Source organism: Gopherus flavomarginatus, chromosome 19 (genome assembly GCF_025201925.1).
Source record: "Gopherus flavomarginatus isolate rGopFla2 chromosome 19, rGopFla2.mat.asm, whole genome shotgun sequence".
In the NCBI taxonomy this organism is placed as follows: Eukaryota; Metazoa; Chordata; order Testudines; family Testudinidae; genus Gopherus; species Gopherus flavomarginatus.
Window position 1 is genome coordinate 5634435 of NC_066635.1, and position 20891 is coordinate 5655325.

Here is a 20891-nt window from a genome sequence, read left to right on the forward strand (position 1 = left end):
AGTATTCCAGTCCATGGCGTCTAAAGCTGTTCTTAGCCCCTTTTCCTCTCCAGTGGCCTCTCCTATAGGATCTTGTCTTCTATTTTGACCAAGCTGTTCCACCTGATTGAGTCTGCTCAGCCACGCAGTATCAGCAGAGGACTTTTACAGAATTTGTCCTGTTCTGCATTTTCCTTTTTCAGTTGTTTGTTCTTCTGTGGGCAAGCTCTGCAACCAGGTGGGTTGCTTGTCCTGGAAGGTTTAGTAGCCATTCGTATGGTCAGAAAAGAAAGTAACTCTATGATGTTTGTGTTAAGATGCAGCATTTTCCTTCCCTGATATTTCCTGGGTCCCTGGGTGATTCAATGTTCCCAGCCCGGAGAAGGCTGTGCAAGTTCCCTCTCTCTAAACACTCAGATGATTTGCAGTGGCAGGTTTTGCATGGCATTGCGGTAAATTTCTGCAAAAAGAACAGGAGTACTTGTGGCACCTTAGAGACTAACAAATTTATTTGAGCATAAGCTTTCGTGGGTTACAGCCCAGTTCATTGGATGCATGTAGTGGAAAATACAGTAGGAAGAACACACACACACACACCATGAAACAATGGGTGTTACCATACACACTATAAGGAGTGATCAGTTAAGGTGAGCTATTAGCAGCAGGAGAGAAAAGGGACTGTTTGTAGTGGTAAAGAAAATGGCCCATTTCTAGCAATTGACAAGGAGATGTAAGGAAATGCTGGGGGGTGGGGGCGGCGGGGAATAAGCATGGGGAAATAGTTTTACTTTGTGTAATGGGCCCATCCACTCCCAGTCTTTATTCAAGGCTAGTTTGATGGTGTCCAATTTGCAAATTAATTCCAATTCAGTAGTCTCTTGTTGGAGTCTGTTTCTGAAGTTTTTGTTGTTGTAATATTGCGACTTTTAGGTCTGTAATCTAGTGGCCAGGGAGATTGAAGTGTTCTCCAACTGGATTTTGAATGTTATAATTCTTGATGTCTGATTTGTGTCCATTTATTCTTTTACGTAGAGACTCTCTGGTTTGGCCAATGTACATGGCAGAGATTTCTGTAATTTACCTCCAAGATGTCTGAACAGTGTCCCTTGTTCTGTCCCAGATAGTGCTGGTTTGTCTGTTGTTTTTAACACTGGTAACTCTGTTTGATTTTTTTTAAAACTTTTTTTGCATCAGCTTTTCAGCACTTTGACTATCTACCTCCCAGAATACAGAATGGGCTTGATTTTCCCCCCATGCCAATTATTTGATTGGATCAGGACAAAATTGTCTATTCTAAAATTCCCCCAAAGAAAAACTGGTGGAGTCAGAGCAGTATGATGTACTTGGGTCTTCTGTATACTACTTGCAACCAGACTGTGGGCTGACTAATATCATAGAATCCCAAGGTTAGAAGGGACCTCAGGAGGTATGTAGTCCAACCCCTGCTCAAAGCAGGACCAATCCCCAGATGGATTTTTGGCCTAGATCCCTAAGTGGCCCCCTCAAGGACTGAACTCTCAACCCTGGGTTTAGCAGGCCACTACTCAAACCACTGAACTATCCATCCCTCCTGAATACATTTTGGTAGATCTGGTGCACCAGTAACATTCTGGGTGAAACTGATGATGGTGATATAAATGATTGATGGGCCATGCTTGCTTGGGGGTTTTAGATTTTAGTTCCTAAATGTTCAGTATTATACTAAGGAAGTATTGTTAGTGCATACCTTCGATCTTTCATGTACGATTTTTATCATGAGAAAATGTTTTTCACACCAGTGCTCACGCCGCAGTTAGGTGGCCTCCCCTAAATGCTAACTCTAATAATGATCACTTTGGCAAACATCATGAGTTCTGCCATAAAATTGCAAGAGCTGGCACCACTGAGAGACCTGAAGTTCCAAATTTGGTTTAACAGTATGTTCCAACTTTCAAAAATGTTGGGTGCCTTAGAGGGTGTATAGAAATAGATAATTTTAAAAAATTCAAACTTTATTTAAATTGAAATTTTAAAAATTGAAATGAACTTTAAAGAGGGTTTATTTTTTAAAAAGAAAAATGTATTTTACTCCCATGGGGCACCTCTCTAGATCTTCAGCACCTAAATACCGTTGAAAATCTGCTCTGGAGTGACCAGAAACAATCCATCAATTCACTATCTACGGCTAATACTTTTGTTCAATACATTAGTTAGTTTTAAAATTTTTTTTCTTGTGTATCCAACCCATTTAAGGTAGTTTTATTTAACAAACAATTTAAAGTGCTGTTTTTATACATTTTTAATAGAATTCCAATTCCTATTGAAATACAGATTGACACAAATCACAATAAAAAATTACCATTCTTAATTTTTACTGTTTAAAAGATATGATTGTTTAAATAAGCATTTAAAGCTATAGTATTAGCAAAAAAAAATCAAAGTGTGAAGGCTATTTTGGCTACGTAAATATAAACATGAGAAGATTAAAATCAGTGATTTAAATCAAGGTTTCCTATTTGCTGATTTAAGTAATAATTAATAGCGTTACTTCCAATTCTTTTAGTTTAGGCCCATCTACCCTGGTAGCTAACTTCAGACATTCTGGACCTGATTTCCAAAGGTGCTGAGCATCCATAACGCCAATGATTTAGTCACTATAGCTGGGATCTACACGGGGACTTAAGGACTGTGATGCCCATCGTGGCAACATCTAACTGTTAGACACCTAGAAAGTCATAGGAACAACACTGTGATCCACAAAGAGAGGTGCCTAGGTTCCCTGTACAATGAATGGGAAGAGACCAGCCCCTTAGAGTGCGCTCCACAAAAGGCAGCACGCTAGGCAAGAAGCAGCCTAGCTAGCTAATGGGAGATGCCAACAAGACAGGTGTCTGCTAAGCCCGCCCTTTTCTCAGAGTGAGGCCCCTGTCTCTGTTGGCCTTTCACAAATGGCAACCGCTTTCCCGGAGACAAGGGGCTCAGGCACTGAAGGCGGCTCTTGCAGGAGCAAGTTTGGTGCTTGACTCACACCACAAAAAAAGCCGCAGGAGGAGGTGGTGGTGCCCACTTTATAACTTCTAGATGAGTGCTCTAACCACTGGGCCAGGACATGGGAGACCCTGGGTCTATCTGCCTGCTCCAGTCACTGTATTATTTATCCATAGATTCCTCAGGAGAGACTGAGGGAACAACACATCAGAATGCCCCTTAGCTCAGGGGTTACAGCGCCCTCCAGAGAGGTGAGACACCCCTCTGGCAGAGAGGAGGGAACTGGACCTAGGCCTGCCCCATCTAACCCCTGGACTGAAAGTTCTGAGGTGGGCATCACCACCACCTCCTTCTCTGGTTAGTTTTGAATGGGACCCAATGCAGTAAGCAGCCTCTGAGCATGCCTACCAAACCACCTCCTGCACAAAACTTAGTCTCCCCCTGGTTGGTGAACCGCTCTGAGCTTAGGTGAGCCAAGTGCCCAGGCTCCTAGAGGGAGGGAGCGGTACACATGCCCCAGCATCTGAAACTTAAACAGCTGGGGAATTTGCACAGCAGAAAGTTAGGCACCAAGTGAATTTAGGCCCCTACAGGGTTAGGTTGCAGCCAAGCTGGAGTTTTGTGGCTCACAGTGTTGTGTTTTGGGAACCTGAAGAGGGGGGAACCCAAAATCAGAGGCCGCTCTTGAAACATTAGCCCACGTGTTGCACAGGGAATCAGGGCTGAGCTGGAACGTCTTTCACTTCCCTGCTCTGGCTACAAGAGCACACTGCCTCCTCCCTGTCAATTCACTCCCAGACAGTCAAAAAGGATGCTGCAGTAGAGAACAGGGAGGACTGATTAGCTGCAAGTGAACCATTCTCACTATATCCCATGTAGCTCCTTCAGTTTATATTAGGAACTGGCTTTTTAAGACCCCCAGGCCTCACCAGGTCTCATGCAGTTTATTAGCCTGGGAGATGGGAGCCCTCTAAGATAAAATTTCACTGTGGTGAAAAGCGATGTGACTATCAACCTCTGTGCACAGCTGCAACCCAAGGGAAATCCTACACAGGTTATTAAACAGATCCTGAGTGAACGACCATGATATTTTCAAGCATTATCTTTCATACAGCAAATGTAGGTGTAAATTAGCTCTGGATACCACACAGAGTTTAAGATTGTCGGAAATCTCTTCCTGTGTAGGGACAGGGTTGATTCCAAACACAATGTTTCTTTCCAGGCCAGAAAAGCGGCGTATGCTATCGAGAACAATGTCATGTCCCAGCACGTTAGCTGCCGTTGTGAAATATGCACCCAGTCTGAAACGTCTCATCATCTCTCTCATTTTGGGTTGCAGCATGTCACTATATATATCCATCTCTCTCGTTGTGTTGCACAGGATAGCAATGTCTTTCCCAGAGTAACCATTTCGGAAATATTGGCGACAGGTGTCAACCACATATGTCACTATTTCATCCTTGTCCAAGTTTTCTTCTACCCTACAAACACCTGGCAGGGGATGGCCACATTTGGCTTCATTTAGCAGCATTCTTAACCGCTCAAAAGGAATATCAATTTGTGGACGTTTTTCTACAATATTTTGCATCTCTTGTACCATGGTATTGTATATCTGGGTGGCATTCCGGACCCCTACAGTTAGCCACTCCTGAGGATAGTGTTCTGATAGCTTTGGAAGACCGCATCGAAATGGGTGACTTGTTTGTAAATAGTCCAAGAAGATCCAGAGAACACCAGGTTCACTATGTCCATCTCCTTGGGTGATGCGCTGAGCTTGGTCGTACCAATCGCCATCCTCTAACCGGAAATTCTGGGCCTCATCAATTACTATATGCTTCACTGATGGATTGTAATTCTCATTTAAGAAACCAGCCCGGGTCACAGACTGGCAAATGTTTCTACTTCTACAAAATAAAAGAAGACATTTGGCATGCTTAGTGTGAATTTTCTGTTGGTTTGTGCAGCCAATCCAATTTAGAGGAGTGACAAGTGTATCAAATCACCTCCTTCTGGGTGTGAACAAGCTTGCAAACTTTTTGCTTTTAAGATTTGGCTTCTGATTATTTAAAAAAAAAAAACAACAAAATTTACAAAGGGCAACATACATTCATCAATTACCTACATGATTTCGGTGTTGTTACATCAAAAACAGCATACCTCCAATGGGAGAGCTTTTACTCACCCAAAAAGTGCATGCATCTGATATAACAACAATAGAAGTATGTTAAGATACTTCTAAAATATTTTATAAAACACTTAGTAGAAGATACCCCAAAATGTACAGGAACTCCTCACTTAAAGTTGTCCCGGTAACCGTTGTTTCGAGGTTAAGTTGCTGATCAGTTAGGGAACATGCTCGTTTAAAGTTGTGAAATGCTCCCTTCTAACATTTTGGCAGCCGCCTGTTTTGTCTGCTGCTTGCAGGAAGAGCAGCCCGTTGCAGCTACCTGGTGGATGGTTGGAACCAGGGTGGACCAGCAGCCCCCCCATCAGCTCCCCACTCCTATAAGTTCCCTGTGCAGCAGCTGTCCCTTCCCCCACTGCCACGCGCTGCTCCTGCCCTCTGCCTTGGAGCTGCTCCCAGAGATTCCCGCTTGCTGTATGAGGGGGAGGGAGGAAGTGGGAGGCTAGTTAGGGTGTCCCTCTTGCTCCTGCATCCCACTTACCCCATCTTCCATAGAGCAGGGAGACACAACGGGGGGAGGGAGCTTCTAGGCAGTGGCTGCCCTCTCAGGTCTCAGAAAGCTGATTTAATTAACAAGGCAGTATACTTAAGCCTGGGGTCAGCTACTCAAGGGGAAATGCACTTTTTTTCCCCTCACACACACAGGGGGTGTGTGTCTATCTGCCCTCCCTCCTTTCCTGCTGCCTTGTAGATTGTTGTGAGAGTTAACCCTTGAGGGCTCAGTCAAGTGCTAGTTCATTTAGCAGGAAGGCATTCCCTGGGAAATATCCCACCCTCTGACTCCTCCACCTCAACCAAGCTTCACAATCATCATCATCACTGTGTACTAGTATTAAATTGTTTTTTTAAAACTCATACTGCGAGTGTGTATAAATATATATTAGTCTTTTGTCTGGTGAAAAACATTTCCCTGGAACTTAACCTCCTCATTTACATTAATTCTTATGGGGAAATTGGATTTGCTTAACATTGTTTCGCTTAGTCACAGTTTTCAGGAACATAACTACAACGTTAAGTGAGGAGTTCCTGTATTATAATTATTGGGAGACATCTCATGCAGATTATCTGAAGGATGCCAGGTTATGTAGTCCCACACAAAGTTTTTGTGTTGATTTACAGTTTGTTACTCCAGCGCTTAAAATCACTATAGACATTACACAGTAAGATATTACAGAAGACAAGCAAGCATTATAAGGTGCTGCAACAGCCAATTAAGGCAATTTCTATAATTGTTCTATTACTTTTACAGTTCATACACTCAGATGTCAATATCGATATGTAAAAATTGCTCACATAGATTACAGACATGTACTTAGGATCTCATTCAATATGAGCCTTATTCTCATTTAAATTAAGGCCCCTTTATACTGTTCTGTCCCAAGTATAAATGTGAATAGGGCCATTATAATGAGGATCTCTTTCGGTATAAACATGATTTCAGTATTTGACATGGGTCAGAGAGCACATGTTGGCTGGGAAATGGCTCAGCTGGACCCCCCAGGGTCTGAAGAGTGAAACACCACCTGGCTGGCCACTAGGGGGCAGGACTGGGGAAAATCAATCTTGACTCCTGGGGTGAATGAGTCCCCGATGAAGGCAGCTCTGCCGCCTTCTGCATCACTGGCGGCCCTTCCCCTCCTGGCAGACAGTGAGGAGCAGAAAGCAGTTACTAGCTGATTCGCCAGCCACCTCCTTACCCTGAGCAGCAGCAGCACATGGGTGTGTTTGGACAGCAGAGACGGGACTCGAAGGGAGGCTGGAGATGGAGGCAACACAGTGTTGAGGGGTGGGACAAGACCTCAGTGCTGGAGAGAGGAGATGGGAACAGAGGGCTGATAGGAGCAGAGGCGACAAGAATTGAGGAGGATGGGGCTGCTGGTTGGGGAGAAGGACTAGAAGCAATGGTAGCATGGGGGGAAGAATGGAATAGCTCTGGGTAAAGAGAGACTGATAGAGAAAACAGATAGACATTAGGACCAAGGGAGGGAAATGATGGAGTGGAAACGCTGAAGGTAAAATGTGAGGAAAGCTCCACAGAGCATCTGGCAGAAACCAAAGCTGAGCTTCCCCACACTCACCCTCAAGGGAGGAGAGGAAAAGAAACCCTGTTCGATGTCCCCTAGGGGTGAATCCCCTCTGGGTGCAGGAGGCTAGGGGGCCCACAGAAGTGCAATTTTCCCATCCCAGTTGAGAGGTGAATCTCACACAAATTGTTTTAAGATGGTGTAGCGGGGTGACCACCCGCTCCAGCCCAGAAGGGCTTAAAACAGCCCAGGAGAGGGCTGTGGCTGGGGCAAGAAGCCTGGGCTGATTACAGAAAGTAGGCTCAGCTGGGGCCATGCCCCAGTCAGGCCCAGCTGGTCCCTATAAAAGGCCAAGCAAGCCAGAAGCAGCAGTCTCCCTCCGCTTGTAGAGGGAGAAGGACCTGGCTGCAGGGACCTGAGCAGAGTACTGGTGTGAAGCACGGCTGGGGAAAGGCAGAGGAGCTGGGGAGCTCCAGCTTGGAAAGCCTCAGGCTGTGGTCTAGCATTGGGCTAACAGGTACTAGGGGTTGCAGAGGGCAGCCCAGGGGTAAGCCAAGGCAGCAGGTCCAAACCCTCCTTGCCAGAGATGAGTGGCTGATCCTGCAGTCTGCCCCAGGACGTGGGGCTAGACAATGACTAGCAGTAGCCTGATACTGAGGCGAGGTGGGCATAGTGGGTGGGGATTCCCCAGGCAGGGGAGACCCTAAAACTGAGGAGTTACTGCCAGGGGGCAGCACCCCAGGTAAAAGGGCACCAGGTCCAGGGAAGGACACAGGGGCCAGAGGACAGGTGGATCACTGGCCTGCAGAGGGCACTCCAGAGCTGAATTGAGCTAATTCCCAGAAGTCACCAGCAGGAGGTGCTGCAGGATTGAGTCCTCTCGTCTACAGATAGTGTGTCAAAAAAAGCCTTCCAAATGCCATTAATACCTGCCCATGCTGTCCAATAACATGCAAACTACCCTCTCACCTACCACATCATCTCAGCACTGGAAAACTTCCCATTGATAAAACTCCACTTTACCTCTGATTTGTCTGATCCTACTTAGCCGAGCCACACTGGTGGAAAAATTATGAGTTGATGGCTTGTTTGTAGACAAGGCCTTAGAAAACAGTGATCCATTTCTTTAATGCAGAAGAAAGTTATTTTCAAAGACTGAGGCCTTGGCTACACTTGAGAGTTACAGCGCTGGTGGTGGCTTTACAGCACTGTAACTCACTCCCTGTCCACACTGGCAAGGCACATACAGCGCTGTATCTCCCTGGCTGCACCGATGCATGTACTCCACCTCGACAAGAGGAATAAAGAGAATAGCGCTGCTGCTGCAGCGCTGGGGTGCCAGTGTAAACAGGGAATAATCTTAGCACGCTGTAACTGACCTCCGGAAGCTTCCCATAATGTTTGTAAGTAAAGATTACTGTCTTTGTTTTGTTGTGAATTCGGGGCTCCCAAAGCTGCTTATCAAAAAAACAAAGACAGCTCCTGTTTGCTCAAGCAGAGGCAGGGATCTCCCTTTGGAACACCCACAGCTAGTGTTTGCTTGGGGAAGGAAGTGGCTTGAGGAGAGAAACAGCGCGGGGCGGGGGGGCAGGTCTGTTTCGGAGTGGCTGTTTATCTGGTCTGTGAGGGAAAAAACAAAGATGGCTATTTGCTTTCAGCGAATGAGAGAGAGGTGGGGGAAGGGGTTGGAACTTGCAAGGCAGCTGCTGACAGAGTGTCGGCTCCAAAAATCCACTCTCTCTCTCCTCTGCGCTCCTTGTCACACTCCACACACACCCTTTTGAAAAGCACGTTGCAGCCACTTGAATGCCGGGATAGCTGCCCATAATGCACCGCTCCCAATGCCGCTGCAGATGCTGCAAATGTGGCCACGACAGTGCGCTGGCAGCTGTCAGTGTGGCCAGACTGCAGCGCTTTCCCTACTCAGCTGTACGAAGACAGCTTTAACTCCCAGCGCTGTACAGCTGCAAGTGGAGCCATACCCTGAGAAAATTTTTTTGCCAATCAATAAACATACATGCCCCATCGTCCCTTTGATATTATTTAACAGCACAGTTTTTTTGAACTAACTACAAAATACTTACTCCACAATCATTTTCAGAGGCTGGTTCTCACAAATGTATAGAATCTCATCAGATTTGCAGTGGAACACGTTCTTTATCCTCTCTATGATATTCAGGGCCACAACTGTCTTCCCTGTTCCTGGCAGGCCGTAGATAAACAGCTTCTTGAATTTGTGAAGATTCTTTGTTAGTATTTCGTACTGTTTAATGGTGAGAAGGTTGAAAAATTCACGGCCAAGCCCGTCACTTAAGAAGGATCTAAAACTCAACAGGATTATCACAAGTGAATGAAGTAAGTCTGGCATGTCATTGGGCAAGAGGACATAGGAAAGGGGATACCTGACTTGTACACGTGAGTCATTATTTCGCGCTCTGTTGGTTCCAAGCTGTAAGAGATGAGGAATCACACACACTTTCTGAGTGTATCCCCCATCGTTTACCAGTTTTTGCTTTAACGTATGAGCAATACATTGTGAATATCCATACCCAACCACGGAACAATCCTCCGTGACCGTGTACAGCGTTGGGTATTTGCCTGAGGCTATTAAGAGAGCATCACAGACAACATGCTGATTCTCTGGCAATCCAACAGCAACAGCCCAGCTTCTTGCAAATATCAGGAGTCCCTGAGAATATTGCAGCTCTTGCATTTGCTCGTTCATTAAATCCTCCAGCCCTGGATACTCTGAGAACAGCTCTTTGCTGAGGTTGTCTGGTTTGTATGTTATCCCATTACCATTTGCTAGAAATTGAGAGAATTAGGGGGAAAAAAATAATATTTATGATTATTCCCTTTTTTCAAAAGCACTACAAGGCCATTTAAAAAGTTATTCCATCTGAATTTATGGTTGAAAATATATTGCAATTCATTAGTTAGCACAATTGAAAGGAGTATTATGAAAAGTAAAAGTGCTGGGAAATATTTCTGACATTGAAAGGAATTATTTCACATTTCCTTAACTGTGTATTTCTTAGATTTGAGGGAATTAGGTTATTGCTTTTTAAGTAGATGAAAGCAACCAGACCTGAATACAAACATCTTTTCCTTATTAATTTACTGTTGGAGACCTTGTCTCTGTTACTAATGCTCTGCAGTCAATACTATGTTTCACGGGCACATTCTACAAAACAGTTGCAATTCCACTTTAGAAAAAATGAAAACAAACTCATTCAAGAAAATTTTACGATGAAAATGAAATGTTGGCAGAAGTAAAGGATCACAAAGGAAGATAAGTGAGAATTTGGGTGACCTAAGTTGTGTATTTTGCTTATTTTCCAAATATTTAAAGGGAATCTTAATTAAGAATTACAGGCATTCCACATTTTAGTTTTTTGTTTTGAGATTTTTTTAATCTGCAACATTCCCTTATGGAATTTGTCCAAAAAGTATAGCGGTATGAGTACTCAACCTTTGGAGTTTGTCCGCATTACAAAGTAGTATTGTATTTGTGATAGTGAGGTAAAGGACTTTGACTTGGTGAGTTCTGCGTGGTATATCTGGGGAAGCAGAGAGAATGTGTTTTATATAACTGCATTTCCTGTACATTTTGGTTTTGCACAGATGCGCAGATGGAGATTTAAGTGTTCTGCAACTGGTAAACAACTAGACCTGATTATCTCTAGCAAATGCTCCTTCCTCAGCAGGTCCACCTGTAGATAAATCTCTGTATTAAACATCTTCACATAACTTACATAGGATTTTGTATTATGCCTCTTCATATAACCCTGTATTAAGCTATTTTCATACATCTTTGTATCCAGTCCTTTGATATAGGAACTTTGTATCAGATCCCTATGTAGAAAAACTTATAGAAAACTTTGTGTTAAGCCTTGGTATAATGTTATAGCCCCTAAGGAGAGTTAGAGTAGAAGGAAAAATGTCTTTTTGCTAGGAGTAGAATAAGATCTCTCCCCCCCCCCCCCGCCACTCCCTTAATCAATTGCCCTGTTGAATGAACGAGGTGTGAATAAGCAAGGTGTGGAAGGCAGCACCTCTAGACAGTTGCAACCCTTGGAGAGGGGATGGAAGCCAGACCCAAGGACAATAAAACCTGTCAAGTGGGCTCGTTAAAGAAGAGCAGACATATTGATGGCCTCGGGGGTTAGATGCAAGCACCTTTTTTTGGAAACACCCTCTTTGCAGCATTGGGACAACACCTAGAAGAAAGCAAGACAAAGGACCAAGGGACACAGACACAGATTTTGAATCTGGTACAGATTTGCATAAGAGGGAAGCTGCTATAAATGTGAGGAGTCTTGCAAAGGACCCTGGGTCTCGTCTTGTCAACATGGGAGCATCGATCTGGATCGGCAGAAGCCGGCTCCACCCCCTCCCATCTAACTCACCTGGCCAGTGCAGTTAGGGGAAGCAACTAATTGGTAACAACAACAAGACGGAGTGTGCTTGTGTGTGTGAGTGCATGAGTGTAATATATATCATATGCACATGACACAGTGTTAATTAATACATGTATTACTAATAAATGTTGTGTTTTGCCTTATTCCCCCTGAAAAGATTCTGTGCAGTACTTTAAGTACAACACATCTTCCCCTACAAAGTCCCAGTGAATTGTCTGAATTCCTCCTCATTCTTTTCATTAGATCAAGCCATATTATTTGGGTGACCAATATCACAGCCCAAATATTAAATACTAACATCGGTGACATTGTGAAGAACCCACAAACTGCAGACAGTATATGGTTCATTTAACAATTATAAACACTGAAACCTCTCATATCTAACAGGACTGGTTTGAAAATGATTCCCAAACAAACCAAAAACTTGATGAATTTTGGCTTTTTTTTTTAATTAGCCTTATTTTATCAGACATTATTATGTTTAAAATATAAAATGCCGTTCAACTTAGATAATGTTTTCACCCCTCAGCCACATGAATTGAACCCATCTGGAATAATAATAGAAAAATAGTCACAGGTGTATTCCTAAACAAACAGGCCAAGTTCAGTTCATTGCTATTCATCAAAGCCTCTGTCTGTGTTCGCAGACAGTCTGACAGCCATGTGATTATTCAGAAAAATACTTGACAATCCTGAATTCCTCGCAAATATTGAGACAAATAGTTGATCTATCAATTTGTAACAGAAGCTTGCTAATTATTCCCTAGTCTCTTGGTTAAAATGCATTGATCCTCCAGTCTTGGAGCAAAAACAATCACATGAGACATATTATAGATCAGGAACAACAGAGAATGAATAATGAATAGTTAACAGGAACTGTTAACAAACAACCCCGTCATACTTACTTGGAGAACAGATTCAGTTTCATGACTATTCATAGAAATCAGGAAAGATTCAGGACTGATTCATTTCCAAAAAAGGGCCTACATTGTAATACTGAATATATTTGTAAGAAAACTCCACTTTGGCCAGTTTAAGCAGAATTTCAAGCAAATTATACTTTAAGGAAATCCAGCAAACCCAGCCAAAATGTAAATATTATGAGATTTTCAAAAGCACTCAGCCTTAGTTTAACTCTTCCCATTAAATTCAATGAGAGTATTTACCACTGACTTCTATGAGAGTAAAGTTAGGTCAATCCTCTGCACTTCTGAAAATCCCTCCATAAAGCTCCAGCAAATTCAATTTTAATATTGAAGAACATAAACATACATCAGGACACTCATTTAACATACAATAATGCTATGGTACCCACAGCTTTCTTAGGTGAAAAACACTGAAATAAGAACTAAATATCACATCGATAGGATCACTTGAAAATCACTTGTCCTTACCTTGAGTGCAGAGGACTGGACCTTTCACGGTCCCTTCAGTCCTACACTTCTATGATCATTTGTATACATGTAGCAAGTGAGGGAGTGCACTCTCCAGGGAACAAGGAGGATTCAGAGAGGTCAGTATGAAGACCTACCAGTTGGTCTGTTTTAATCAGTTCATACAATGTTTTTAGTGCATGCTGGCCTCATAATTATTTGAAAATTATGTGAGGGGAAAGGGGAATAAGTAATTTACTATTACCTTTTAATATTCATTCTAAATTGAAATCTTCAGTCATCATGTCCAAATATGTAAACCAGAATTAAACTACAAAAGCATACCTGGAAATAGAGATTCTTGCAGATCACGCAGACAAGCAAGGCCTTTGTTGGAAAACACGGTTTTGGTGAGTGGGGGTGCACATGACACACTCAGCTCAGTTCTGAAAGCTTCACACAAATTTGAAATCTCTAGAAACAGAAATTAAAGCTCATGTTAATACACTATTACTGCACTTCTTCACCACCATAAAGAATTCTTCTCTGTATGCACAGAATTGATTTAGTTTTTCCATTGTGAATGAACTGGTGCAGTATATGCACCCTGCGGAAACTTCAAATGAGATGAGGTTAATTAATTTAACTAGAGGTGCTTATCTGGGAACCCATCCACAGCTGCAGTGTGTCCCGCTTCAGATGGCTGAGAGGGTAAAACCTTATTGCCACAAGCTGGGCGTATGCAGTGGGATTTTGGTTGCAAAGAATTGTTATCTCTCCATTCCTGTGGCAATCATCAAGGGAGGAGAGGGTTAAGGAAAAGGCATAAATCAGGATCATGATATTGGATCTTGGTCCTGTTGTTTTCATGTGTAATTATCTCCTGTATTATCCTGGGATAAGTATCCCCAGTTTTTGGTTCCTGCTAATGAATGAAAAGCTGGAGGTCAAATAAGGTTTCCACGATTTATGATTAGACTAAAAATTGATGACCCTCAAGCTTGGTTTGTATTGTCAAAGCTCATGTAGATAATTTTGCAGGATTTGGGCTGCCACAGTTGGTGCAGACTATTTATTGGGTGCAGCATAAACTAAAGATTATAGGGCAAGTGCTGTTTGCATCTGACCAAAAGAGCAGAAGGCTACTCTACTTAAGTGTAACTTATAATAGCAGGTACAGTAATACAATTTCAGACAGAAGTCTCTATAACCTTGTAAGAGTCTGGGGTAGCACCCAGTGACTTAAGACCACTTATCACGTTACCAATGGCACCGCCATGCTAGAAATACTGACGTTAGCGCTAATATGGAAAAATAAATTAAACATTTTGATTTTTTTTTCCCCATGTTGACCTGGGTCAGTTGCCATCATCAAGCCTGTCCATTCGTTGGCTGCTATCCTCATAATCTCATTGTCCTTCACAGTCCATGAGTCTGGAGTCTCCGAAAACACAACACAACAAAACGGCTGGATTTTCACAGCACAGACGTAACCATACACGTTTTGATCTTTATCATACACGTCCAGCATTTTGCATTCCAAGTTCACTCCAGGCAGAGAACTGCAGAAATGTGAAATGGGTAATTTCCCCTTAACATGTTCTATTGCTTCTTTTAATTCATTGATCTTTACTTTGTCCTTTGTACATCCAACAACTGTCCCATTATCATCCACTCCAATAAATAAAAATCCTCCTTGTGTGTTTGCAAAAGCAGAGATGTAATTTGGCAGGATCTCTTTAATGTATTTCAAAATGTTCTTTGTTGCAAACTTCTTAAATTCAATATGCGTTGACTCCGTGAAATTTAATTTTTCCCCAAAGCAGAGAAAGTCTCTTTTATAAAATCTTTCAGCAGACGTATACATGTTTTGTTCCTGCTGAACATCACTTAGTAGAGCTTTCTTAGCTCTTGGTCCCATCTCATCACGTTTTCTCCTGGCAGAAAGTTCCTTCTCTTTGAGAAATTGTGCTGCTTCGGTAGGACTCATGCTGTCTTTTAGAGTCAGACATCTTTGGTACAAGCCTGTCCTCAGGCTGCAAATACGGGGTAAAGATGAACTGTCACTGCTCCATGATTTCACAAAAATTAACACACAGTTGTTTTCCCGCATATATTCAAAATCAAAATATTTTTGAGACATTTTAGATGGAGTGAGTTCTGTAAGGGCTTTTTCTATATCCTGTCCAATCCCATGTTCTGCATAATTGTAGTCCTTATTATCAACCTCTGCCTTTATCACTCCTCCTCCTGAATTCAGCAATGCACATGCTGCTCGGGAAATGTTACCAACTTGTTTCCTTCTCAAATTGCAATCTGTCATGTTGTTCCTGGATTTCTCACCAAAAGTCACTTTTCCCACTTTTACAACCGTATCTGGATAGTCTGTGAACCAATCAACGTAGAGAGGGCTCTCCTTCATGGTCACCAAGTTCCTGAAACAATGAAAGTGACAGGTCTCTCAGAAAACATTACATACAACAACGTGAGTGGATCTGAAGGCGATGTCCCCTCTTCTCAGTTTGGGGACATACTGCTGCTTTCCTTGGGAATTATTCCCGGGGAGTAAGGATTTGCCCTTTCACTTTCAGAAGAAACTGAAACACACAGAAAGGAATCAGTCTGTTTGTTTAACTCCTCCCTATATGAGCATGGGCTAAATTTCTCCAGTGGAGATTTATTTCCATGTAACAAAGTGCTCTCAGTTTCCATTGTAAGGACAATGAAACTGCGCAACTGTCTCTAAAAGTTGCTAACCCATGTGTGCAAGCAACCGTCTCCAGCAAAACAGCTCCTGTAGCAAAGCTCTGACTTTTTCCTCACCACCTTTTCCAAAACCTACTTAAACATTTAAGGGCTCGGTCCTACAAGCCCCTCCGTTTGCAAATCCCCCTGCTTCCCAATGCATGTGTGGAATGTTCTCCACTTACAGGGCTATCTACATAGTTTGCTTTCAAGGATCTTGGCTTTTTCTAACAGATTTATTTGGGCATAAGCTTTCGTGGGTAAAAAAACCCATCTGAAGAAGTGAGGGATTTTTACCCACGAAAGCTTACACACAGATAAATCTGTCAGTCTTTAAGGTGCCACCGGACTCCTAGTTGTTTTTGTGGATTCAGACTAACATGGCTACTCCTGACACTTGGCTTTTTCTGTGCAGGAAGAAATCTCTCAGAAATACCAAGAAACTGATGTAAGCAGAGTGCTGGTGCTCAGGACTGTGATCACACCAGGATACGAAACCCGAGCCCAGTACCAGGCTGCCCATCTGTTTCTTTGTACCCAGGTCAGTTTCTAATGTTAGCAACTTGTTCTCAAAGACAAGGAGCCAAAAGTTTTACACAATGTCAGCTTTGGTTGGTGGGGGAGGGGGAAATGCCAGGGGAAAGGGGCTGATTTCCAAACGGAGCTACTTGAGCCCACTTCACACCGCCTTAAAGTGGCTGTAAGTGATATTCACACTCACTTTACACTCCTAGCTGAAATCTTGGCCCCACTGAAGTCAAATGGCAAAACTCCAGCCTGGTAAAGTGGTTTTGGTCTGAATGAGAATCGGCCCCAATAAAGACCAAGACGCACATGCTGCTCTCGGTAGCACAAATTCTAGACGAACTGCAATGACTTTTTAACTGACGTTACCCCAGTATTCCTGAGCAGGGGATTTGCCCAGGAGTTTAACGCAGATTTCTGATCTACGAGGCAGCAGTTAGAAATCATTCATGTGATTAATAAGAATTTAAATCTACACCTCAGCCACATATCTGTGTCCAGGAGGTGCTGTCTCATTTCTCCTGGACTGTATGGGGAGGAGCGCGGTCTTACCTTGCTTCTGATTTTCTCTTCTGACGTTTGCTCTGCAGACACAGAACAAGGAGCCTCTATGAACTGATCTAAAGGTCCTACTTCCCAAGCGCTGAAAGAAACTTCCTTCTTGTCCTCAGTTTATTTCACTACCTCCCCCGTCCCAGCTGCTCGGCCCCTGGGTCCTAGAGCTACTGATTTGATCAGACAGGGGGAGTTTGCAATACAAAGACAAAACAGGCAGAGTTAGATCCTCAGCACTGAGGGAGATGTGGGGTTAACCCTGAAGAGGTATGTTTCATTAACTTTTTGAGTGCTGCACAGAGAGGTCCATCTAGCAGTAGACCCATAGGCTAGGGAGCCAGGAACTGCTGAGGTCTACCCAATTGAAGCCAGAAATAGGATGCTGCAAACCTTCATCTGATTTTTTTTTTTTACCAACAAAATTATAAAAATAGTACAGGACACTGTGATTCTGCTATAATAGTGTCCACCCCCAGAGCCATGCACTGAAATACCTAAAGGTGTGAATTAAAACCCATCTAGTTATTTTGGTCCCCGTCTGCATGTAGACAAGGCCTTAATCTCTCTTTGCCTCCACTCTCACATTTCTACAATGAGGATAATACCCACCTACCTCACCGGGAGGATGTGAGAATTCATTAGTTTTTTACAGTATTTGAAGATGAAGGGTGGGATTTTCAAAACTCCCGCAAAGATTTGGGCACCCCGTTCCCATTAGAAGTGAAACACTAAAGTCAGCAGCCGTGACTCTGAATACTGCGCTGACCGGCTGAGTGGAGTGACTGATACATTGACATAGTCACTTTTCAGAGTACAGAAATTCATGCAGGGACATCATTTCAGATGGAGGGAGGGGAACAACTTTAAACTGTGATTACATGAGCTACTTAGGCCAGGGGCTCTCCCTAAACAAGCAGCAGCTTGACTTTGAGAAGCACTGACTTAAGGGACACTGATAAGCCTTAAAATTTTAAAGCATACTCTTACTCTCGACTACAACAATGGAAACAACTGTACAAAAATCTAGATTACTTTCTATCACTTAGCCTATTTACTTTTTGCAGTTCACCAAGCTTAGAACAAATCATTTAATGTTTGGAAACATCCTACTAGGAAAAGGCCCCATAACTTTATACTGAACCTGCCTAGGGCTCTAGGGGTGATAGGTCAGTACAAATACTAGACAAGAAACTGACGTCAAACAGGTGTGAAACTGACACTTTCAAGTCACTTTCACAGTATTGCCAACCCCAAATGTTCAAAAATTATGAGTCAGGCTCACCAAAAATCATGAGATTGTCTTAATGAGATCATTTAAAAATAACAGATTTGGTGTTCTTTTTGTTTGCTTTCTGCTTTTTGAGCCTTGAGGGTGCACTGGGGTCACATTTTGAATCTTTCTCCACAGCCATGAGGGCCAGAAACTCACTTTTTCTTTGAGAATGAATACTGAAATCATCACAGATCCACTTGACTGCAGGAGCTGGGGCTTTAAGGAAAACAATAATTATCATGCGACTCCTGACAAAACCTTCCAGTCCTTAATCAGGTAAAACTTCTATTGCCATCAGCGCCTCCACTCATGGATATTAACATGTGTTCAATAATTATACACTTCATACTTAACTATCTTGAGCCATCTTATCCAGGGCTACATATTTTATATGCATTGGCTCAGGGACTATATTTTCTGGCATATTCTAAACAATGTTGAGCTCACAGATGGTGTCAGTGAATAAGAACATAAGAATGGCCATACTGGGTCAGACCAATGGTCTGTCTAGCCCAGTATCCTGTCTTCCAACAGTGGCCAATACCAGGTGCTTCAGAGGGAATGAATAGAACAGGTGATCATGAAGTGATCCATCCCCTGTCACCCATTCCCTGCTTCTGGCAAACAGAGGCTAGGGACACAATGATACAGTATCACAAATAATACAAATTATGACAATAATAGTAGACTTTATGGATACTATGGATGTAATTTGTTCTTTGTTCTGGAATTGGCCTGAATACAGCTGAAACCCTAAGAATTTGAGGCATAAACACATCTGATACTCATACCACACATTCTCATTCCTTCCTTTTCCCAAACTCAGAACAAAAAATAACAAAACAAAATGTTTTTTGGTTAAAATATAAAATTTCACAGCAGCCATTGCTCTACAGCCCAGCATTGGGCAGAACCTGCCACTCCTTGGGGGTTAAAATGATCTCTTCTCATCTGACTCTCATTCTCTCTCTATTGCTTTCTTCATCCTTCCTGACCTTTGTGCTGCTTTTCATGCTGTCAACCATTACATCCTTCTTCCCAATAGCCTGAGAGTCTCAGAGAACTGGCCTTCTTGGTTTTGCTCCCATGTATCAGAGTTCTCTTTTTTTGCAGCACGGAGCAGAGAGAAAGGCTGGTCCAGTGGAGAGAAAGCTAGACCACAGAGACCTGGATTCTATTTCCCCATGGCCTTGCTGAATGATCTCAGGCCAGTGTTTCAAAGGTTTTTAGGCACCTCAAAATGCAGCTAGGCATCTAGTGGGGTTTACAATGCAACTAACTTTCTAGGCACTTTTGAAAATCCCAGTAGGTGCCTAAATACCTTTGAAAATGTGGCTGTTAGTGTGTGTGTGCCTCAGTGCCCATCAGCTCTACCTCACCAAGGGAGGGGCTGTGAGGAAATATCGGTTAGACTTTGTGAGGTGCTCAAATACTAGAGTGATGGGGCCACATAACTACCACAGGTCGAGTGGGAACCTTGCTATATCATTGCTCACCCTTCCCTTGGTTTAGGCCCCTTTTTTTCACCTATCCCTCTCACATCTCCCTCTTTTCCGAATGTAACCTTGGCTCAGAGGACTTGGCTGTATTTCTTCTGAGTTCCCTGCATTCTGTATTCAAGTCCAGATTCTTAATTTAATTACTAGCTCTTTCTAATCTTAATCACTCTGCCTCTGTTTTTGAACAAAATGCTGACTCCTTGCCCCAGGGGCACAAGCTGAGACCAGCCCGCTCCTCTGATGAATTTATATTCCACACACAGGCTGCAGGGCAGTTAAGAGCTCTACCTGGGGCTAGGACATGCACTGCAAGCAGAGCTCCTGTATGAAATTCAGGGGGCGGGGGGGCTACATTGTTTGCTTTCAAGGAGCTTGGCTTTTTGTGTGTGGAAGAAGCCTCAGAAATAACAGGAAACTGATGTTGGCAGAGTGCTCATGCTCAGGACTGTGATCACATCACAATATGAACCCCGAGCCCAATACTGCACTGTCCACCTGTTTCCTTGTAACCTTAGCAGCTTGTTCTCAAAGACAAAGAGCCAAAGGTTGGTTGGCGGTGGGGGAGGGAGAAATGCCACCCGGAAAAGGAAAGGGGCTGACTCCTGACTGGATGGTCACCGGTTCTGTTCACTCCCTCTGGGGCACCTGGCATCGGCCACTGTCGGCAGACAGGACACTGGGCTGGATGGACCTTTGGTCTGACCCAGCCTGGCCGCTCTTATGACTTCCAAATTGAGCTGCTTGAGCCCAGCCTTTCAGCACAGCTCCGGTCAGCCGGGCCTGGTTCACACTAACGCCGCCATGGCAGTGCCAGCGTGCAAGGCCTTACAGTGGCTGTAGGGAGATTTACACTCACTTTACACTCCCGGCTGGACTCCTGGCGCCGGTGAGGTCCGTGGCAGAACTCCGGGGGGTGTCAAGTGGCCCCCAAGCATCCGACGAAGTGGGTATTCACCCGCCAAAGCTCATGCTCCAATACGTCTGTTAGTCTGTCAGCTGCCACAGGACTCTGCTGCTTTTCCAGGTCCGGACTAACCCGGGGACCCCTCTGACAAGTGGCCCCCAAGAGACCATCGCTGCTCTCGGTCACACACGCGCCAGACGAATGGCCAGGGCGGTTTCACGGCCGTTACCCCGTGTTCCTGCGCAGGGGATCCGCCCCGGAGCTGCACTCGGATTTCGGACCCAGGCGAGGTCAGTGTGAAACCACCATGGAGAGAACAGTTATACCGGCCGCAGGCACAGACCGGGTCCCGGGGGTGCGGCCCGCGCTCCCCTCCCCCACGCGCGCGAGTCTCGCCTCGCGTCTGTGCTCCGCGGACGAGGGGCCTGTAGGGACCGGTTG

At 43.9% G+C, this 20891-nt stretch overlaps 1 protein-coding gene across 1 annotated transcript; it reads right to left on the reverse strand.

Annotated features, from left to right (window-relative positions):
• Positions 1-2300: 2300 nt before the first annotated feature.
• On the reverse strand, positions 2301-20808 carry LOC127037329 (schlafen family member 13-like). Its single transcript, XM_050928922.1, is given in 6 exon segments — positions 2301-4850; positions 9240-9960; positions 13295-13423; positions 14303-15384; positions 20403-20452; positions 20455-20808. Coding segments are annotated over 6 exon segments (2814 nt in total). The 5' UTR covers positions 20482-20808; the 3' UTR covers positions 2301-4045.
• Positions 20809-20891: the final 83 nt, after the last annotated feature.